This window comes from Pteropus medius, unplaced genomic scaffold (assembly GCF_902729225.1).
Source record: "Pteropus medius unplaced genomic scaffold, Ma_sr-lr_union100, whole genome shotgun sequence".
Lineage (NCBI taxonomy): Eukaryota > Metazoa > Chordata > Mammalia > Chiroptera > Pteropodidae > Pteropus > Pteropus medius.
This window is the reverse complement of record NW_024349797.1, coordinates 7,394,173-7,418,489: the sequence shown is the minus strand read 5'-3', so window position 1 is coordinate 7,418,489 and position 24,317 is coordinate 7,394,173. Positions and strand designations below refer to the sequence as shown.

At 34.3% G+C, this 24,317-nt stretch overlaps 1 protein-coding gene across 11 annotated transcripts in view; it reads left to right on the top strand.

Annotated features, from left to right (window-relative positions):
• CEP128 (centrosomal protein 128) overlaps positions 1-24,317 on the top strand; it is a 348,588-nt gene that overhangs the window by 263,529 nt on the left and 60,742 nt on the right. For 9 of the 11 annotated variants that reach the window (XM_039883945.1, XM_039883939.1, XM_039883938.1 and 6 more), the window contains 2 exons: positions 10,279-10,368; positions 17,056-17,079. In XM_039883945.1, the coding sequence (XP_039739879.1) occupies positions 10,279-10,368; positions 17,056-17,079 (114 nt within the window). The remainder of the gene's footprint in view (positions 1-10,278; positions 10,369-17,055; positions 17,080-24,317) is intronic. The other 2 variants (XM_039883944.1, XM_039883947.1) reach the window with 1 other exon arrangement.

The window sequence follows — 24,317 nt, the reverse complement described above, 5'->3', positions numbered from 1 at the left end:
AACCTTGAGTAACTCAATTAACTTTGCCGTGCCTATTTTCTCATCTGTAATATAAAATCATAAAACTGTCTTCCAGAATTGTTTAGTGTAGATTCAGTTATCCCAGAAGGGAGAGCTAAATATTTAATTCCAATTTACAGTGTTAGCAAAACCCCATGTCTCCAACTTAGAGTCAATTTTATTTACTCATTATCATCATATAATTTTGTATAACAGACATTCTGCACTTAATGTTATCTTCCTTAAGGGTAGTAGGAGTTCATTTATCTCTAAACCTTTCCCAGTCTTCTATAACTAAAAGGTGCTCCATTTACTCATTGAACAAATATTTATCGAGCACCAATTTGGTGCAAGACACTGTACTAGGTGCTGGGGAATACAAAGACAAGCTGCTTTTATCGGAAAGCTTCTTGACCTCTACACCAGAATTAGTGGAAAAGAATGTTAGATAGATGTTTATAATAAAATATTTTTAAAATGCTACTAGAGGGGTTGTGTAAGTCACTGTGGGATCATATACACTTGCTTTTGTTTGGTGGAGATAATAGTAGGTTGAGTATAAGTGTAGGGGGTTTGAAGGTAGGAAGGGCAAGCCTGGGGTAGAGTGATAATCCAAGTAGACTTCCCAAAGGAAGCCAATATTTAAATGATAACCAAGAGGCAGAATTGGTAAGTTTGGAGTGAATTTAAGAACATATTTAGGCAATGTGAAGGATATGAGAAGGCCTGGGGTAAAAGAGAGCGTCCGTATCGTGTTTAAGGAATCAAAAGAAATTTTGTACGGTGGAAAGTAGTGACTGAGAGAGGAGAGGCAAGACAAAAGTTTGAAGGTAAACAGAGGTCTAGAGGACCTCCTGAAGGAGTTAGGATTTTACCTTTTGCATCTGGGAAGACAGTAAAAGGTTTGAACCAGGAGAAGATATGATCAGATTTGCAACACATATATTGCAAATATATATATTGGGGCAGGCAAGATTGAAATCAGGGAGACCGGTTAAGCAGATATTTGTGAGAATGTTGGCCAGAGATGAATGTTAGACTGGAAAGTAGCAGAGAGCATGAAGAGGGGTGGGTGGTTTCTTAATATATCTTGGGATATAAAAATCCATGGAATTTTGAGATTGGTTGTTAGTAAAAAAGAAAGCATTAAGAATGATTCTTGACCATCTTGATTGGGCAACTTCATGGATGGTGGTGTTAATTAATGAAGTAAAGGGAATTTGACTAGTTCAATTTAAGATATTTTGAATTTGGGTGTCTTGAAACATCCAGGTGGCAGTGTCAAGAGTGGAGTGAGTCCTGTATGATCTCAGAATGAGTTTGAATTGGACATTGAGAATTTGCTGTCATCAGATCTTGTCTCCATATCATATAGATGATACTAAAAGTTATAGGAGCAATGAGAACTCTCAGGGGAATATGCAGAGTAAGGAGATGAAACTTAAGCCAGGGAACTTTAGAGAACGCCAATACTTACATAGCAGGCCAAGGATGAAAATCCTGCAAAGGAGTCTGAAATGTAAAGAAAACTTCCGGAGAGCATGGTGCCATGAAGCTTAGCCAAGAATATTTCAAGAGGAAAGTAATCAATAAAACTGGATAAATATTTGTTAAATTCTTGAATTCACTTAGCTAAGGAGTTTAGGTTTTAAAATAAAAATTTACCATACTAAGAATTGCAATTTCCTGTCATATCTATGAAGCAACTCCGAGGGCTTTCACTTTCCCAAATATCCATTACTTAGCAGAGCACTTCACCATAGTAGGTAGTCATCAGTCAGTTTCTATTGACTAAATAAATAAATGCCTTCATACATGTCTCCATTTTTATAGCACCTGGTACTGGTTCTCTCTAAGGTCTGACCATTAGAAATAACAACCATCTCTGACCTAGAGTCTGTTTTTTGTTTAAAAAATTGGGGGGCATGATAGAACTTCCAAGTTCTGTCATTCCTGTGCACACACACACTTACACTTTCCCTCTTTTTCTCTATCCTGCTCTATTCTCCCTTTCTCTTTTAAGAGGCCAAGAAGTTAGTAATTTGGCAGGAGTGGTAGGAACCAGTGGGAATGGAAAAGGACAAAATGGTGAGGGGGCAGGCAGCAGAGAGCAGAGTGTTTTCAGTCTTAGGAGGAGTCGATAAACAGTGGAAACAAACACATCTGACAGTGAGTTTTACAATGCAGCTGGTAATTACCAAAATTCTTTGCTGGCAGTTAACATTGTTGGGCGTGCGTGCGTGCGTGCGTGCACGCACACATCATTCCTTTGCAGTTACATTGTGCTCTTCTTAAAAACAAAATATAGTCTCTGATATAACTGTATGGTACAGTTTGAGTCCATTTGCATATGGGTTTGAGGTAAATTGAACAAGCAAATCCCTGCTTTAATCCGCTTCAGATCAGCTGAAACATTTTAAATAGACTTAAAAGGTAATCCATTTTTCCTCAATTTAGTTGAAAAATATTCAGTGACTGACACCTTATAATGGCTGGTAGTGGTAGGTGCTGCTGTTACTTTTTGTTCTCGTGTTTAAATTATCAACCTACCTCTCATCAATTTTTTGCTTTTCCAATCCTGTTGTTTTGTGAATCTCAGAATGCAAATCACACAAAAAGGGTATCATGTTTAGTGATGAAAAGCTTTAAAGTGCTACATAGGTCAGTCACTAATAGTATATATCTGAGAAACGCATATGCCCCTTCTCTCATGCAAACTTAGTCATCTCGCTTTTCAGTGTATTTTCAATGAGATAAGGCTTGATGACTATGAATGGTTTTTCCTACTCATTTTCTTCTTTTACTAAGCCATCTTGAGGTTATTTTGCGGCAATATCCATATCTATAAATTGGGGACAATAATACTGACTTCATAGGATTATCGAGAGGATTAACTAGGATCAAAAGTGTACAAACCTTGGTGCCTGGCCGGTCTTCCATAAACATTGATCCCACACACTGACTATTTATGTGACCCTGTTATGTGCCAGACACAGTGCTGCATACTAAGGACAAAGTAATAAATGCCCCTGCCCTCCTGGAGACCCTGCCTCCTTCCCTAACCCCCCCTCTCTCTTTTTTCACCCTCTCCTTTACCCTCCGCCTCTCCTTCCATGAGTAACCATGATTTTAAATTCAGATTTTAGTCAGATTATGGTAAAAGAAGTGGTATATCTTGGGATAGCTACTAAATATAATGAAAAAGTGAAAAAAAAGTCGAAACGTGGCAATAATAAAATTGATTATCTGGGCTACATATGAATTCCCATTATTTTAAGAGGAAAAAATTGTTTTAGTTGTAGGATCTATAATCTAAATGTCACAAGTATTTCTGGACACTTCCAGTATCAGTATTTTTGTTAGAAATGAGCTGAATCTTTTGTTTAATTAAAAAACTGGTTTTATGTTTTTTAAAAAAAGTTATATATTTTTCTCTGAGACATTCTGGAAGCTTTGCCCTTGAAGGATATTAAATGGCGTTATAGACATGTTGTTTTTCAGATGACCCATAATTATATTTAATTTCCCTCCCAGATAGCTTTTAAAAATAGTCTGGAACCTTTCATTTGAGGGATTTCATTTATTTTGGAGAAATGTTTTGGGAGTGGAGGGGCAAGGGTTCGATTTTGTTTTTGTCTCCTAAATAGTGCTCAGGCAAAAGCCTTTGAAATGAGCAGAAAGGAGAAGATAATCTTTTCCTTAGCTGTCACTACATTTCAGCTGCTTATAGAGTAGCCAGCTTATGGCAGCACAGTGTTTTTAAGGAAAAAAAATAGAACTCGAATTTCTTAGTTCTCTTGGAACAAGTCTAATAAATATTAACATAGGGCTATTATAATATGGAAAATAATTCCAGTGTAGGGTTGGCAGACGTGTCATTGGAGATTAATTGGGCAAGAAAAACCACCAAAGACAAAAAACTGACATGGGCAAATAAATGGCCCTGGTAGAGGCTGACAGTATAATACATTAACATCTCAGTAGTCTCAGTAGATGACCAGTTCTCTTGGTAAACAACCATGTGATAAACTGGGCTAGCAACAGACCAGCTGGGGAATTTCTCTGATTTTGTTGTCAATCACATCTGCCTGACTGTAGACTGCTCATAACCTGTACTTTCAAACCACATAGTAGTCTGGAGATTTTCGAGATTGTGGAAAGAAATGCAAGAATGGGGCAGCTAAGGGTCCCTGAGGTACTTTAGAAGAGAAAGTGAGAGTGAACTGGGAATCTGTGTTCTAACAATGGATCTCCAGAAGAATTGAAGGGTTGGTTAAAGCAGTTCTCAAAATTTCCACAGAAATTCTGATTTGTTTGGGAGAGACTAAAGCACATTTTTAGAAGTCCTAATTTAAATAAATTGATAAATTGAGATTGACTTTTTGAGGCTTTATTAAACTAAAAGTTGTATTCAGTATCCTGCTCATCCTTAGGATGACTCATAAGAGTCATGATGGAACTTATATAATTCTAGAAACTCAAATGTATTGCATAGCTACTTATTCTTCTCAAGATGCATTCCTCAGAACATATGCAGATCACTATGTATCTGTTTCTTTTTATAATATATGATTTTTAAAAAACTGACCTAAACAATGACATAAACAAAACAAGACCTGGGTGATTGTATGGGTATGGGAGGGTTGGGCAACACTTTGCCACGAGATGATTTAATGGCTCATTAAAATCTCTATTTTATGAAAAGGTGAGGAGACTTACCAAACCTTAAATTCAATGTGAGATCTCAACAGAAATGAAACATTAACAGTCTGTATTAGATAGAGTCAGGTGGGGTCTCAACCAATTAGATTTGTACACTTCAATTTACTATGTCTAGAGATCCCAGGAGAGCAGGGAACCAAGCTCAGTAAAATAGATTTCACTTGAAATTTTAGTGGTTATTAAATTTTATCACTATTTTACCTGAAATTTGCAACTTAATTTTAATTCCAAATTTACCACAGAATTAAATTAGAAAATAGAAAGCCTTGTGAATGAAGTATTCTTGTGTCTGAATATATGGAATTTGATTTACTAGATCATTTTCTTTTGAGTCAAGCATCTAAAAAAGCCTCAAAAAATAGATGTCACTTGTAAACATTTAAAAAATGCAAAGATCAAAAGCCTAAATTTTACTCTGTGACAGAAGATTTTAAAAACTTTGTAGTGAAAATGAACCAAGTATATGTTACAAATTTTGTAGATTTCACCCACAAGGATGGAAAACATTTTATCTACCTCTATACACCATCCCTTTTGCAGCTGACTCCATGAAAAGCAACATTTCTATAAAACACCCCTCGGTGCCTTTGTCAGAGTCCAAGCTCCAGGCTCCATGGACACTGGGGCTGATGTAAACAGCAGCTTATGTTTTCGTGTAAAAATTGAGTATCTAAGCACATTATGATGTTTTGCAGTGTCGAGCCTATCTGAGAGTATTGCTATGTCTCCAGAGTCAGCTGTGACCTTACATTTTGGGGCAATTTCATTTGGGTTCCAGATTAAGTGATCACTTCAAAACTGTTCTTCATAATGTGTATCTGCTTGTTCTTCTCATATCACATTCCTTGATAGGACTTAAACTTTGGACAGATAATGTTATGTCTTAATCCATTCAGGCTGCTGTAACAAAAATACCTTAGACTGGGTAGCTTAAACTAGTACCATTTATTTCTTACAATTCTAGAGGTTAGGAAGTCCAAGATCAAGGCACATCCAATATTTGTACTCAGTATTTATGTTGGTAGATTTAGTTGGTGGTAAAGGCCTACTTCCTGATTTATAGATAGTCATCTTCTTGCTGTGTCCTGACATGACATAGAACAGAGAGCACTCTGAGTCTCTTCTATAAGGGCTCTGTTATGAGGGCCCCACCCTCGTTACCTAATCACTTCCCAAAGATCCCGCCTCCCAATGTCATCACATCGCTTGTTAGAATTTCAGCCTATGCTTTTGGGGCCTGCAGACATTCAGCCATAACACTCTGTTCTCCATTTTGTCTTCCATTTCCCGATAACACTGACAGTTGAGAGAAGCAATATTTTGATTATTGTAGTGTGCAACAAATTTGGAAACAAATGCTTATTAACAATACATTTCTGTTTCAAACAGTTTCCACTGACTCAAAACAAATCTTTGAGGTGTGAAGCATTGGTAGGACATCACTGAAAGAAATTACAGTTCTCACTTCTGGAGCTGTCTCCCATCCCCACCTCGGCAGATTTTTCAGAATATAACAAAGCACCGCAGAAAATTTCCCCAAGCTGGAGTCTTGAAACTCACCTTTGTGTTTCCCAATATTAACAAATACTTAGCACTTCTTAATTCCTGTCAAGATTGTGCTAAATCAGCACCCATAAACCCCCATAAAGATAGGTTGATATATAATATTAAACATTCAGTATTATTTTGGTACTCACCATTAACTACTTCAAAAAAAAAAAAAAAAAAAAGAAAAGATGCTATAAGAAACTAGATAATTTTTAGAAAGCATATTAAATAAGTCAGGAAATACTGACAACTTAATATTAGTGAAACGTCGTACTACCTTTCTATAACTTTAAAACTACTTATAAACCCTTAAGCTTTAAGCTTACATGCACATTAAGCTTACATGCACATATATGTATTTGGCCATTGGCGTCTGAGGAAGATTTTAATTCCTGGTGCGAGATTAGGGACAATCCAGTAATCTCGAGCACTTCTAGGAAGGAGAAGGGATCATTTTTCTTTTTCCATTCTGCTACCTTTCTATAACTTTAAAACTACTTATAAACCCTTTAAGCTTTAAGCTTACATGCACATTAAGCTTACATGCACATATATGTATTTGGCCATTGGCGTCTGAGGAAGATTTTAATTCCTGGTGCGAGATTAGGGACAATCCAGTAATCTCGAGCACTTCTAGGAAGGAGAAGGGATCATTTTTCTTTTTCCATTCTGCACCTTTTCTTTTTGCTTATTCATCACGTTTTAAATAAACAGACTGAAGAAAGTTATTATTAAAGGCCTCCTTGGGCTTCTTCAATTTCAGTTTTAAACCAGGTTCAAAAGTATTCTGGCAAAAATTAAAGGCAACATTGAAAATGTTTGCATACATTTTAAATTGTGCAAAAAGTGATAAAACTAAAACAAATCAACCAGCGTTGGAGATGGGAGACAGCTCCAGAAGTGAGAACTATAATTTCTTTCAGTGGTGTCCTATCAATGCTTCAGGTCTCAAAGATTTATTTTATGAGCTGAAAGAATGACTAATAAACATTTCCTCTTATATCTTTGTCTTCTTATCATAATCAGTGATTATTTTGGTTTCAAAAAATTGGTTCCGATGTGCATTTCTTTTCAAGTATCTGCGTTACACTTACTAAATTTAATTTATTAGAAGTTTAATGTTTACTTTTAAAAGTATGAAGACTTATTAGCATGCTAATAAATAACACTTAATGTCTGTTAACAATATTTCTATGCCCATAAAATGAAATGGAAAACTATTACCTGCAAGAGACTCAATGTCTTTACTACCTTCTGGTTGTTATTGAAAGCCCAAGTTCACATTTCACTGTTAGAAAAGAACTAATAAATTTGTCGCAAATGAAACAGGGGTGGAGGGAAGAGGCCATTTATGAGCTCAGCAATGAATCTGAACTCCTGCAGCCCAGATCTAAAAGAGTTGGGAGAGCAGCACAATAGAGGTGCCATTTACCTGCAGGACAGCGTGGCTAATTAAATTCAGATCTTTGCTTTCCTTTGTCCTTTCTTCTGATAGTTCCCCGGTGGTATTGACGTGTGTGCTTCAGCTGGCCCAGCGTCAGACCGGGAAGTCAGAAGGAGTTGCAGCTTACTTAAGAAAGGCATTTGGCAAAAATATCATCCCTTTTATTATACAGTAGATAAGTAAAAGATGTGTGCCAATAATGGTTTTTATTTGAACGTTAAATTTTATTGTGATATAGCATGTGTTTTGTTATACTGTCAAGTGATATATGTTAAAGAGAAGGTTCTGGAATGCTGTTCTGGCATGAATCATTTTGAGAAAGAGGCCCCAGAACAGTTTTCCAGTATATTCCCTAACCTTTACCACCACCCCTCCCCTCCCCGCCCCGGCCAACACACAATTAGTCCTGATGGTAATAGAAAAGCATTTGTTGTCTATTTGATTATAAAACTGTACTGTCAGCATATGGTGGTTCCATTAGCTCCATTCTGCAGAGCCGTTACATATGTAGTTTTTAATGTGGCCTTTAATTTGTTTTCGAGAGTTAGTATAGACTCCTTCAAGTCAGGTGAACCTGCATTACAGTCTAAGATCCAACATTTTATCACAGTATAGAATTCGATACATTTAATATCTCTGAGTCTGTTTCCCTGACTTTAAATGAATGAAATTAATAAAGTTCACCTACTGAGAGTTTTTGTGAGCATTAAATGAGAACATCTGTGAAAAGCACCCAATACAATTTTTAGCAAATAAGCTTTTAATAAATAGTGTTGTTGTTGTTGTTGTTTTGATACTGGTAATTTAAAGGGGTGTTTTCCTTAACAGACACAGCACACTTACCAGTGTCTCTTTTGTTCCTGAAATTAAACAGACTCTTTTTGTCCCAAAAGCTTTGCATGTGCTATTCTCTCTCTTTCATGCTTTCCTATAGCTCTTGGAATGCTGGCTCATTTCATCTTTTTGAGTTTCAGCTCAAATGTCACTTCTCTGTGGGAACTTGACCTAATCAACCTGTCTAAACCAAACCTCTGCCCTCACCCCCATCACAGTTCTCAGGTGTCTTTTTTTATTTATGTCTTTGTTTTCTCCTTTGGAATGTAAGCTCTGTGAAGACAGAGACCTCATCTTCCTTGTTGATAACTGTGTACTCAGTTGCCATCATGGTGTCTGCATGGATGAATGGATTAATTAATTACATGAATAAATGAGTAGAAGGAAGGGAAGGAGAAAGAAAGGAAGCAAGAAAGGAAGGAAAGACATTAGAAGGAAAGAAAAAATGATAAAAGGAATAAAGGACAAAAGTTACAAACATGGCTTGAGTAATGGTTTATTTTCTGGGTATATGTATTTATGCATATACAACTTTTAAATTTTGTTTCAAAGCTTAAAAGTTGGATAAAATTTTTCTGGTTCCTATTCTCTTTTCTTGTCTCTGGTCAGTTTCTTTTCACTATATCCTCTCCTTCCAGAATTTCACAGGGTTTGCTACATGGTTACCTGTGGGAGTCAGAGAGTAATTCTTACAGGATAACAACACCTAAGAACCAAAGGTTATCTAACTTCTTATAGATGGCAAAATTCTAAATATTTTCAATTTTATAGGCAATATGCTATCTCACAACAACTTAACCTTGCCATTACAGAAGGAAAGCAGCGATAGACCATATGTAAAGAAATAAATGGGTTATGTTCCAATGAAACTTTATTTATGGAAACTGAAATTTGAATTTCATATAATCTTCTCATGTCATGAAATATTATTCTTACTTTGATTTTTTTCCCCAGCCAAATAATAAGGAAAAAACCCTTCTTAGTTCATGGACCTGTGAAAACAAACAGTGGGATGGATATGACCTACTGTCCTATTTTGCCAACCCCTGCCTTGTAATGAATTAGTTTAATGGTTATCTCTTTTGAGAATGTTTGCCTTTGAAAAGATTAACTAAAGTGGGGAGAACCAAAGAATAAATTTTTGAGTTCCTCAAAGAATAAATTTCCATTGGTAGAATTTTAAATAATTTTGGAAATGGAAGGAAAGTATAATTTTGAGTAATCAGACATTCCTGAACTTCTAAAATCACCCTACATTAGCGCTTCATTATCCACAGGTAAGGTTGTAAGTGTTAAAAGTAGTTTTCATTACTCAATAAAACTGCCCAGGTGTGTCTGTTAACAAGCTCCCATCTCATTTATTCCTTCATTTCATAGACTTTGGAATTTAAGAGCAGTTCCTTCCAGGAATCATTTTGAAAGCAAGACAATTGGGGATACTTTGAACTGCATCACTATTTATATTCTTAAGGTGTAAAATGTTTAAAATTTTAAGTAATGATTTCCCTAAAATTTGTGACTTTAAGTTGGGCAAGGAATTATTTTGGGGAACATTTTAAAAGTACAGTGTGATATTATTTTTTCCAGGTGCACAAATTAAAATTTTATTTGAATTATTATAGTCCTATTAGTGTTTTATTTATAGCTATTACTATTTATAGTGCTTTCGATTATTTTAACACAATAGAACTTTCCAACTCTTTGTCTTTACTCACATCTCTCTTAAACAGCCAAAGCTACCCTTTAAAATTCTGCGTTGGGAAGATGCTAGTCAGACTGCAATGAAAAATCAGAATGAAGCTCAATTTGAAGAAAAAGCAGTTAAGTATTTCATAGATAGGAATATTTAGAATATTTAAAACTGAATGGGTATGCTTCCCATACATAAGTGCAACTGAAAACTAAGTTGTTTGGGTTTTTTCCTCAGTTTTTTTAGATACTAAGAATAATGCAGCATTGATTATTAGAGTACAGGTAACCTAAGGTTAGTTTTAAATACTTTAACCACTTTTCCCTTCCTATCTGTGCTTGTATATTAAGAAATGGAGATTAATATAGGTTTAATCTTAGTCAAACTGAATTAGGAAGAAAAACCTAACTCGTGTTGGCCAAATATATTATTTAAAACCATCTGCTTATATCTTGATTATCCTTATCAGTAGACTCTCTTTAGTATAGAATGGTGAGAGGTAACTGTACACAGAAGCCCACAGAAAGAATATGGGAATGAGAGTGAGAGTTTCTAATAAAATGTTCCTTGTGCTTTAGTTCCTGAAAAGAATTGAGTAAAAGACTCTGCATGTAAATTAGGATGTGGATTATTGAAATTGCTCAAAGGTAAGCAGTTTAATTCCCAAGGTGGACTGAGTGCCTGTGCCATTTAATGACTCAGCTGTGTGACATGCATGATAGTCAACAATCAAGTGCTGTGATTCAAATATTCAAAAGGAAAGAACTGGGGACAAAGAGTTCTATGGTTATGTGGGTTTCCTTGTGAACATTCTTCACCTAGAAGCCCAGGAGATGTATGCCCTTGAGGGAAGCAGAGGAGACGACAGCCTTGGGGAATCTCATTAGACCAGCTATGTTTAGTGGCGGTCAAATACACACTCTGAAAAAAAACTCTATTGTTTTCCTCAAGCTCTGCAGATACAAAACTACCCATAAATTATGCCATAACCACCACTGCACTATGATTTGCATGAGTCCAGAGCTTATTTAGCCGGTATATGACTAACCTCACAACTGGAGACATGCACTTTATTTCTTAAAATGTAAATCCTTGAAAAAAAAAATAGTTTGTTGGTTTCTGGGCTGTTGGCTTTCTCCCCTTACTACTCAACTCCAGTTCCTGCATCTCTCTTGTGGGATGGTCAGTTTTTGAAATTAGTTTGGTTGTCATTTGCATTGCTCCTATCCATCATCATAGCCTTTGTATTACCTGCAAATAATTTTTAGTTGTTACCCCGTTCAAATGTCACTCACTGAACCAGCAATTTCACTGTGGAATTGAGCAGTTCCAGGAGAAAGATAATTCTGTGTCTTTTGCCTTTCATTTGGTTTGTAGCTTTCTCCTGTAGGCACACACCTATGTACAAAGCAGTTCTTTATTTTAAAGGGGGGGAAAAAAAAGAAACCTCATTGTTTTGCTTTGAGGTCTGAAATATAAAGGGTAAATCTGAAATTTTGTTGGTATTAGTTTTATACAGTTGACAGGAACTGTCTACAGGGATGTTAAACCAAACCCTTACATAACTTCTTGGGCTGTATTTTCCAGCATGAAATCTTGAAACAAACCAACAGAGCCTCATTTCCATATATTTCTTTTCATCTTTCTCTTCTACCCCACTTGTAGTCCTCACCCCATGAACACATGCAAATATCCCATGTCAGTGTAAGTGCAACCTCAGCCTTCCCTAAACAGTGTCAAATCTAAGTATAATGATTAGTAGTGTCCTCATAACAAACAAAACTCCAACCTGGGAACATAGCAGGAGACAGCTACAGAAGAGCAGCTGGATGCCTCTGCTCCCCATCAGGGCAATGGTGGTAGATGAGAGAACAGATCAGAAATGTGGAGCACACGCTTTGGCTTTCTTCTTAAATGTGATAGTTTCCACTTCTGATTTTCCACTTCTTGGGTGAAAAGCAAACCAGGAGTGTTACTGGGTACTCCTTCTAGGCAAGAAAATGTTGCGTCCTTTTAAACTGGCTTTTCTTAATGAGTAAAACTGTTGAGGGGTGGGGGAAGGACGGTGTTTATTGACAATTTCTTAAAATCTTGATGTCTCGTTGTGGTTTTCTTTTCAATATTTTCTTTGTTATTTTGTACCCTAAAGTAGATTATTTGAAAAAGGCTCATAAGGAAGTAGTGAAATAAGTTAACAGAGATTGACTACAGGTATTTAATGATGGCTAAATTGAACACTCGATGATTGAGAAACCATTGCAAGTTGTCTGATGCTACCCATCCTAAAGTTTTTCAAAAGTACAGAGTAGCTTTGTCTGATTTTTAATAAATAAAATGCAGTTTATGTATAGATTGTTGATTCATTTGGTATATTCAAAGCCAACTTATGCTATATTCTAAAGCTTTTTTGGTGTTCCAACGTCGAAGTTGTTTGCAATTTTTGTCTCTATTTTGTTTTCATTTATTTTCAATTACTATGTGTAACTTTGATCTTTTTTGTGATGGTTAATAAAGGCCTTTTGTTTCATTTTAATATCTTGACACTTGGAAAAGAACACATTGGAAATTATTTCTCGCTCTTTTAATTATTAAAAATGATTGACAATTCGTTAAGTATAATGGATTGCCATGGAGAAATGCATAAAGGAAAAAAAGTACATATTTGCATTTCATTTTATATCCTTCATATAGGAAGTAGTAGGTAAAGTGTGAATGTTAATTAAACAGAGTTAACATTGATAGGAAAAATGCCATGCAGTGGCGTCTCTGGGTGAAACTATGTGGGTTTTTCTTCCAGAAAAGAGACACTGTGCTTTTAGAACAGCGATAGGAGCGAGTCCCCGTTGTGGGCTTTTCTTTATGAAAATTATACGTCCATCACAGACCTTCAGTCTCAGAGAAGTTTCCAAAATTATTCTATACTCTTAAAGCTTCTTAGACTTGGAAGGATAGAGATTCTTGTTATATTTTTATACCAGTATTGTGCTTTTTCATATGCTAATGGACATATTTAAAGCACTGGAAAATGCTGCATTATTCTGATAAAATAGTCACTAGACTTGTTCAACTATATTTACCAAAGGTAGAAGAACTCTGATTATTTATTCCTATAACACCTCTAATTCTTTACTTAGATAGGATGGATGAATCAGCGGCTAACTGACTGGCTCAACTGAATCAAATAAACTGTTAATGATCAGGAATTCAGATACTAAAGATCCATTACAGTACTAATTTCCTAACTTAGCCTACAAATTTTTGTCCATCTCCAGTGATGCTAATGAATTTGCCGTGGTTCATTCATAAATTCCAGTGTACACCAACTAACACAGGAATATGTATAGCTCAAGGCAGGTTGTTAACCTCATCATACAAAGTTAAAATACATATTTTTTTTAATTAAAAAAATTTTTTTCAATTACAGTTTACATACAATACTATATTAGTTTCAGGTGTATAATATAGTCCTTAGACATTTATAGAACTTATGAGGTGATCCCCCTGATAAATCTAGTACCCATCTGACACCATACATAATTATTACAGTATTATTGACTATATTCCCTATACTGTACTTTACATCTCCATGACTGTTTTTTTAATAATAAAATACACATTTTTATAGTACATGTGCTATAGGCCTCCACGAAAATTTAACTCTCTCTTCTTGATCTGTCAAACCCAGAATGAATTAAAACATTATGTCTAGCTGCATTATTTTCACTTAGGAATTAGAATGTAATGTTTACCTTGGTAAGAACTGCTAGCAGTCTCCACTGTAACTCAGTGACTATGCAGTGATGACATGTACAGTCTTTAAGAGTAGACATTAAAATAATTGTTGCCATTTTAGGTGTTTCTTAGACTTTCCCCCTCCTTAGAATCAAAGAATTGTAGAAAAGAGACTATCTAATCACAAGAAAACAATAGCAACAAAATGGGTTACTTTCCCCAGGAACTTTTTTTCTTCAAAATACTTGAAGTAAATTTTTCCTTTGATTTTTGTTTAACCGTCCACTCCCAATTGTTTCTTTCCTTGTTTTTGGTGTTATTTATCTAGAAATAGTTCATATAGGGGAAATACATATATTTGGTTTAATAAAACAAATTATTTGTGTGATATTCTTCCATCTTATTCCTGGTGTTTTTATTTAGAGTAAAAGGACTTGAAGGCCTATGAGTTGCCTCAGAGAGCCTGCAATTCCCTAAGAGTATATGCAGAATTATGTGTGTGTGGTGGATAATGTACATTTTCCTGGGAAGAGGGTCAAGTTTCATCAGACTGTCAAAGTCCATGACTACAAAAATAAGAATCATTGATTTATTAAAACCACCTGAAATAGCATGATTGTAGTGAGAGTGTTTTCATTACATCTGGAGGCTGTCTTTCCTCTCCACTGCTCCCACCTCCTAAGCCCCTTTTTAATGTCCGAACAATTCTTTTTTTCAGGATCTAAGCTTGGGGGGTTGTTGTGATGGGGCGGTGGGGAGAGAGAGCGTCGAACCTGCTGGTTGAGCTGGAAGGTGAACGCTGTTGAAATGGAAATTAAACTACAACAAAACACAATTGCAGTTCTCAGTAAGAGTGAGAAAAGTTAAGAATTTAATTTGTTTTGGTATAATTATATGCTCATTCTAGGACATATACTGGCATTTTTTTTTCATAGGCTCTATCAATGCCACAATGTTGTCTTAAATTACCTCTATTTTAATAATAAGAACAGGAGAGGGAGTATGCAGATATTTTGTTTGAGAAAAAGTATTTGCAGTAGCCTAATTCTTTTATATACGGAATTATGATAACTATCATGTCTGCCAAAAAAAGAAGTCAATTACAACCACTTAAATTTCAAAATACATTTCTTAGATTATAAAAGCAAGTTAATAAGTTCATAAAGACTGGGAGTCAGTTCTTTTTACTTATAGTCTTAAAATTAAGACCAAAAATCTACAATTTAGACAAACTCATTAACTGGCTGTAGTGGCTGGTACCCTATTAGCTCCTGTTGATTGGCAAATTGAATTATTTAAATTTAGATTAATGAACTGAATTTTTCTATTTCTTGAATTTCTTCATTTTCTGACCATGTACATTTTTCATGGAAAGCTGTCTCAGTATCATTTTGGAATGAAGTAGGTTATACACAAGTAAATTACATCAAAATAGATTATTTATTGATCTTCATGCTTTAACAAAATGGAGGTTTTTTTGCACCATTCGTGTTCAAAGTCTTCTAGACAGCATTTCTTAGCTCAGACTGCTATAACAAATTACCATGGACTGGGTGGTTTGAGCAACAAACATTTATTTCTCACGGTTCTAGAGAAACACCTATATCTTCATATAAATGTGATAATGCCTAAAGGCTGTTTCTGTCTCTATATGGCATCTAACGGGGTTCTGTTCAGTCTGTAAAGGATGCTAAAGCATTGCCAAATGGTTTTGTTCCAGATACACTGAGTAAGATGCTGGTAACAACAGATCAAAGCCCACTTGAGGCATTATATGCATTTATTATGAAGCATTCATACGTGACAGTACACAAGTCACCAGCAGTTATTTCATGACACTTACGGGGGTGAGGGCGAGGTTCTCTCAAGTATGTCAACAAAATGTAATTAGATTATACTGCTATAAGCCATCTGCCTTGGGCTGATTTTGCATAATTTATTCATTTAACTCATGCCCACACAGCTGAATGTTTAAAGGGTAAAAGTATTCAACTCAGTTTCCAGTTTGAGGGTTGGAGGTTGAATTGCAGAAGTCCTCAAAGGCAAGACTGAGAGTTGTGTTAGGTGCGGCTGGGGGAATGGAGGTGAGGGCCAAGTTCTGTCTACTAAGTGTTATGGGTCCGTAGTAGTCCCTCTAGGATCACAGGAAACCTGAGCTGAGTGGCTCTCTGTACCATTTCCCCCTTTTTTCTTCTTAGGACTAAACGATTAATTTGATTAAACAAAAAAGAAATCCAGATTTCATACATCTCCTCCAACTGCTTAAAATGAGAGAAAAGAAAGAAAATTGGCCTTGACCATCCTAAAAAGGCTGGCTTTCCACTTTCTTAAATCTTCATACTCTCTTCCCTCTCAAATTTAGCCTTTTTTTTTTATTTGGTATAAACTCTGTATATAACTTTCAGCTCTGAGAATGCAACCATTGGATTGAAAATGCAATTATTTTCTTAACCGTTTAACTTTTTAAGTGATATTGTCAATAACCCTTTTTAAAACCGATATTTCTATAAAACCTTCTAAGGTACTGTAGGTAATGGAAACCCATCTGGGTTCAAGATTTGCTGCATATGACATCTTTCTCATTATTTTTCCTGCCTTGTTTTAATTAACAATTTACTTATCAGTTTTAATTTATGAAGTATTCTTATGTCTGAACTTTACTGTGCACTGTGTGCATAATTGCAAGCTTGTATGTATGCTAAATTCCTTTTTTATATCACTACTGTTGTCTAGTTGTGGTTCATATATTCAAATGTATTTAATATTACATGTCCTTAAATAGATAAATAATCTTACCAATGCAAAAGTAGTAAAATTTCTTCCATTTAATAATTATATCTGAACTTATGGTATTTACTGCTAAATTAAACCTTATAGTACTAACAGCGGAGATGAGAAAAGGCATGGTGATCCTTTCATGACTAATTCTGTTGTAGAAATCATCCTGAGTAGTTGCTTTCATTTTTTACATTTTAAAAATAAATTATTACTGATAGAGAATAAATAGAAAATCTGAAAATTAAATAAACTTGAAGTGATTTTAATAGCTTTGTTTTTATAATTATATATTATGCTTTATTTGCAGGACCGAGTAAATGTGTTAGAAACGGTAAGTTGGGGCATTTCTTTTTCCTGTCATAATTACTGCTGTGTCCCGTTGTGAATTTCAAGCACTCCCCAAAGGAAGCAGTTCAAGAAAGCATTTCTAAAAGCACATCCAAGTATCAAGGTGGGGGAAGATAAGCTTAACTGTACATAAAGGTAAGTAGATACCAACTTTTAAAATGAACTTAGAAAAAAAATGTGCATATTTAAGTGGTACTGCTCTCTTTAGAAGGCTGATACTAGGATGTACTAATTTATGGACTATGTTATTAGTTTAAATGTAATCAATACCCTGTATATTCATTTCTGTTATTTCTCAATCACTAAAAGAATGGGTTGATAAGAAACAGATCAGGATGCTATTTATATTTTGAAGTCTAGATATTCAACATTAATATGTTTTTACATAATTTTTTCACTATTAACCAAATAATGATAAAGGCTGGTCAGCCATTGTTTTCAATAATCTTATTTGCAGGAATCTTGTATTAAGAAATAACATTTTTTAAAGTGCATGAATGTAAAGACTATATGCTTACAATATTTATTCCAAAATGCTTTATTTTAAATGTTTTTAGAATAAAAATGGGAGACGTATCATTTGACATTAAAGTAATAGTTAGATAAAGTGTGGAATTTCCACCCAACATGCCACAATGGTTATGGAAAAGGCTTATAATATAATCTTAAATGGAAACAAATTCAAAATATGAAATCATGTGTATGTCAATGATAACATATAATAGGCATATGAAAAAAGAACCAAAGAATATGAGCAAAATTCATAAAAGTGATTTATTAGACAAAATCTAGGGCTGTGACTTCATTTCTTTCTCTGTCTTTCAGTTTTTATAAAGCATGGTTATATTACTTTATACATAAATATTTTTGTAATAAAAAACGTGAATTGGAAGGACAGTAAAATAAATTGTGGTACCACCTTTTGATGAAATATTATTCAGCCATAAAAAGTCATATTTTCAAAAAGTAAATATTGCTATGCTGTTACGTGGTAGGGAGGAGGATAGTGTATAAAGATATAATAGAGAATATGATGTAAATATTGAATATGCATATTTCATGTTAAAAAAGACTTTAAGAAAGCACACAAAATATTAAGAGTGGCTTGGGACTAGTGGTGATTTTTATTTTATCTTTTTTATGTTTTTAATGAACAGAGAAAAATAAGAAACCTTTAAACAATAAGCCTAATGAAAAATGAAATATTTATTTTGTGCATTTGAGGAATGGAAAGATGCTAACAGAGCACAATTTAGTCCTGTGTAAACAAGTGATTTTGATTGACAGTGTCCAGATCCTAGTGGGTAAATAATCTATTCCTTAGATTTAACTGGGCCATTTGGAAAGTACACTGACCTTCTCAGTTTCAGTATGATGACATTGTAGGTGAATAAAATGTTAGTGTTCTTCCACATATATTTTACTTAACCTTAGGGAGTGTCTTGCCAACAGGATTTGGCTTGTGAATTAAATGCTCTTTTTAAAAGTTTGAACAAAAACAGAAATTTTGAGTGTGAGTACTTTTCATCATACAAAATGCCACTTATACAACATCTAGCAAATCACTTGTTTCTTGATTCCTTCATCTATAAAAATAATTATAATGAAACTTATTTTATCAAGTTGTGGGAATTAAGAGAGGAAATATATGTGAAAATATTTGGGACCAAACAAATATTAGGTTATCATTATCATTATGTGATTGCTTATTATTTCTTAAACATTTTAGTTATACCAATATGCCATGCAAAGCTGAAAATGATATCAATAATTTATTAGTATTTTCTAACCTTTTTTTATTTATTTAATCTCTTTACCAAAAGCGCTATGCAATAGAATCATAAATGCCTTATTCTAAGTGTTCCTTTAGGAATAAAGGTAAAAATAAAAGTCATCATGAGAAAAATAAAATTGATTAAATGGACTAAGTTTTTTACTAAGTTTTCTCAAGATGGTTTTAATTTGAAGTAATTAAGTAAAACCGTAAAAATGAAAATGCTCAGTAATAATGTTAATGCTCAGATATTATGAAGTCCTTCGATTTCACATGGTATTACTGTAAGGAGCAGATTAAATGCACTTGGTAGACTCTTCAACTGGTAAAGTATTTTATAGTTCATAAAATCAGAATGTTGAAAGCAATCTCAAGATGATTTATTATTGTCTCACAGCTCAGCACTTAAACCATAGAAAAGTACTGGTGGTCTCCATTTGGTTGGGTCGGTATTAAGGATACATAAGGCATTGAATGTAGGGTGTATATTATGGTAATACCAATCTGTAAAAGTTTGAAATTTCATTGTTCCATTAGCAGTATAGATGGATTTTTAAAGTTCATTAGTTCTAATACCTGAAAATAAGATGATCTTTTCATCATAATGAGCAACTTGATTTGGCGTATCGCAAATTATCTATACGCTTAGGTCATAATCATGTGTCCATTTTTCCTACTCATCCTCAACTTTTCCCTTTCCTCTTTCACTAGCAGGCAAGCTTCTTGTATTAGAAATTACATTTTACTTACAAATGCATCCCCAGGGCTTGTCAAAAATTCCTGAAAAATAGTGGACAGTCAATAAGCATTGTAGAGTGAAATAATGAGTGTTGAACTGAACATATCTGATCCTCACACAGACCTGTTAGGAATATAGGTAGGCATAGTACTTGTCCAATAGTTGAGGAAAAAAATTCCCCAGAAGCAGATTATTCTTTTTTCCCTTTCTGATCAGTACTGCACTTTATTTGATGTTTGACAGAGCTCTGATGATCTTCATTAAAGTTGAGTGTGAATTTTCCTAAACCACCTTTTGCCAAAATATAGTAGGTTGACTTCCCCAAATAAAGCTAAGTGATTACCTGAAAAAAATCTTGATTGAGAGCCCCAGTTCATGGGCCATAAGTCTCAGCCGTGGATTATTGGGCACTATTTAAGGCAGTGAGTGCACTGACACCGAAGAGGAGAAAAAAAAATCGTGATCAACTCTCTTAAGAAACTTATACTTTAACTGAGAAGTTACTTACATATAAATAAATTAATGATATAAGATAAAATATGGTTATCTGAATGAAACAGGTCATGCATTTTACAGGAGCTATTAAGAATAAATAATTGTAAAATAAATTAAGACATTGCAGTCTAGGTTCATCATGGAAAGTCATAGATTTTGTAGTTCGAGGACATGATTAGGTTAGTTTTAGGTGATTAGATTCATCTCTGAAATGTAAAAAATTAGAATGTCAGGTAGAAAGAGCCAGAGAAGGCTTTCCGTATTGAGGATGTAATCAAACTTCAAAGGTAGTAATGAACAAACAGTTTGTTAAAAAATATTTTTTTAAAGGGTGAAATCATGAAATCATGACTCATGCAAATATAAAATGAAATCATGACAAACGAGTTTATTTAACTCATTAATTAATGAGAATGAGCAAGATGTCATGACTGACTTAAAGGAGCATTCGAAGACACATATATAGGCACTGAAAAGTGTTGAAATGGATTTAAAAAAATGCAAAATTGGCATCTTCCATAGTAGAGGAAGGAAATCAATTGAACCTCCTCCAGACAAAATTTATTTGCATGTCTATGCACAAAAATCCTTTGCATTGCTATCACTTTATCTACAACTCACAGAGTTATAAATAGCTCGAAGACCATGAGAAGTACAGAGCTCTCAGAGAATTCAGAATACCCAGAAAGGTATATCAGGCAAACACTTGTTTTTTGTTGAAGACTCCCAGTAAGTTTTTGTTCCATTTCAAAGTCTTTCACTTTTTTTTTTCTTATAGGTTCTTAGGAGATAGCACTTGAAGATAGTAAAAGGAGACATTTTGGAGTTTTAAAATACAAATCAAAGAGTTTAGACTTGATATTATACATCGGGGATACGAATGGGTTTCTTCCTGAGTGCCAATTCCTACTGGTCAGTACTGGCAATTGAAACATTCTTTTGGGAAGGATTCTAGCTGTTCTTTTGGAAGAGTGCTGTGATCACTTTGCATTCCCTGTCAAGTGCATTGCAGGGTTGGGAGGTGAAAGGTGGAGTAGCACCGCTATTTAGCTAGTAGGGAGCAGTTAATGGTTTTAAATCTATTAGGGGTTGCAGCATGCCGAACGTGGTGTATAGGAACACAAATGTAGTCATAGTGTGCAGGATAGCGGGGAGTGATGGAAAACTACAAGTAGAAATAAGGAAAGTGCACGTTGGAGGTAATTCAGCTTTAGGAATGCGCTTGGAAAATGAGAGATCGGGACAGTTTGGTGCCAGAAAGGCAGGTTAAAGTGGACACCTTTGATTAGAGAAGGGGACTAGTGAACTTCTCAAGAGGAAAAGGAAGAAGAGATACAGGCAGCACAGTAAGACTCATTTTAGGGAGTTTAAAAGTAAAGCAGTTGAGCTTGGAGATATAATATCAGTTTTTCATATCACCTCTTAAATCTTTATTTTCATTTCCATTAATCCCATGGTAATTTGGATGCTCATACCTTTGTATTAGTTGGAGTTAAGTGTGACTTTAGTTAACAGAGAAACCAAGTAGATTAAGTAAGATAGAAATTAATTTTTGTCTTTTTGCTCCACCATCCTCAATATATTGCTTCCCCCTCTTGATCCAAGATACCTGTTCCACCTCCAGCCCTTATGTCTGATTTGTAACTAGATGAAAGAAAGAGCATGTAATTACCCTTTAGTGGAAACTAGAAGTTGCATATATCATTTTTGTTTATTTCCTTGGGCCAGCCAGTATTTAGTGGCATGATTATAATTAGCTCTAGGATTCAAAAGGAGAACCAGATAGGCCATAGACTTTCAGAAATTTTAAAGTAAATTTTGAAACAACCCAAAATCAAAAAATAAATTATAGTGGAAATTATAAAATATATAGAACCAAATGATAAAAATATTATGTGTTAAAATGTGTGTGATACAGCTAGCAAAAGTGGTACTGGGGAAACTTAAGAGATTACATGCTTATATTAGAAAAGAGGGATAAAAATTAATGAGTTTATCACCCATTCTAAGACATTAAAAGGATGGCACAATAAACCTAAAAAAAAAAAAGCAGAAGTAAAGAAAAGAAAAGAAAGACCATGCTATAAATTAATGAATAGAAAACGAACATGCAATAGATAGATCCAATAAAATAAAGTTGATAGTTTAAAAAGAATTTAAAAAGCTAATGTTCAACATGACTGATGAAGAAAAAAAGAGAAGAGGTACAAATGAACAATATTATGAGAGATAAAGAGTATATAACTATATCTGTTGGAGAACTTAACAACATATAAGGGTATTGTGAATACTTTTGCATTTATACATTTGAAAATTAAGAGAAATAAATTTCTAGAAAAATATAATTTGCCATAAGTATGAAGAAAAAAGTATCATAACTAAATTTTAGAATATAATAAAAAATTTAATCAACAATTTTTCGTCAATTAAAATTTTCTTCAGAAAGGGCCACCAAGCCCAAATAATTTTATAGATAAGTTCTACCACATGTTTTAGGAATAGATCATTTTCATTTTACAAAAACCCTTTCAGAAACTAGAAAAAGAGGAAACCTACCCAACTCATTATGAGTTGGCATAACCTTCGAGACAAAACCAGACATAGAAAGTATAAATTAGGGAAATTAAGAGACTTCTCACACATTAACTTGGATGCAAAAATGTTACACACAAAATATTAGCAAAATCCAGGAATGTATAAAAAGGATAATTCATCATGAACAAATTGAGTTTATTCCAGGAATTCAGAGTTGCTTTAATATTAGAAAATCAACCAATATAATTCACCATAGCAACAGATTAAAGAGAAGTAAATTTAATAAGGTCTCAATAGATGAATAAGAAGCATTTATTCCCATGGTCTTCATAAACCTTTTAGCAAACTAAGAATAGAAGAGAACTGTCTTTAAAAAATATATGGCAAACCACCTTCGTGTTTAAAAGCCCTTCTTTTAGACCAGGAACAAGCAAAGGATGCCCCATCCCACAACCTCTATTAGACACTGTGCAGGTGGTCCTAGCCAGGGCAGTAAAACTATCATTATTTGCGAATAATGTTATTTATAGACATTTGTAATGACTATATAAAAACTCTAGGAATTTAGAGTTAAATTATGAAAAATAAAGAACTTAAGTTTATTTGATAAAAACCAGTATGTGAAAGTCTATTTCTGACTTTAGCATTAGCACTGAGAAAATGTAATTAAAAGTATATCAATACAAAAGTAACAAAAAATACAAAGTATTTAGGAAAAAAAAATCTAACAACAACAAAAAATTCAAGTCCTTTATAAAGAAGACACTCTGGAATAGCCAAGACACTTCTGAATAAGAACAAGGTGGGGGAGTTTTCCTAACATATTCCAACCCTTATTAAAGCTATGGAAATTAAGATAGTATAGTCTTGGCACAGGAATATATAAATAGGCCAGTAGAGAACCCAGAAACAGAAATACATGTACAGGGAAACTTGATGTCTGATACAATTGGCATCACTTATCAGGGAAATAAAGATGGACTTTTCAATAGATGGTATTAAAGAAATGAGATTGAACTCTTTTCTCATGAATGAAATGAATGAAAGCCTAAATGTGAATGGCAGAACCATAAAACTCTAAAACAAAGTATAGTTTAATATCTTCATGACCTTGGGACTTTGGGGGTTTTAGGGGGAATGGGGGTGGGAAAGTCACTGAAAACAAATTGTAAAGGAAATGATTGATGTGACCACATTAAAATTAAGAACTTCTGTAAATCAAAAGAGAACCATAAAATGAATGAAAAGAAAAGCCCCACTTAGAATATATTTATAGCAGATGTAACTAGCAATTGTTATCCAAATCAATTTGTATTTAAATCTTCTACAAAGCCATTAGAAACAGTTGAATAACCCAAATTTCCTAAAGAAAAAAAGAAAGGGAAGAAAAGGAAGGAAGGAAGGAAGGAAAGAAGGAAGGGGAAGGGGGAAGGAAGGAAGGAAGGAAGGAAGGAAGGAAGGAAGGAAGGAAGGAGAGGGAGAGAGGGAGAAAGGGGATATGAGCAAGCATTTCAGTTAAAGTAGAAATATGAGAATATATTCAGCTTCATTAGTAATCAGGGAAATGCTAATTAAAACCACAAAGAATTGTCATTTTCTTTAAACTGTACATACATATTTTATGTACTCTTTTGTGTCTATGATATATTTCACCAAAAAACAAATTGAAGGAAATTGG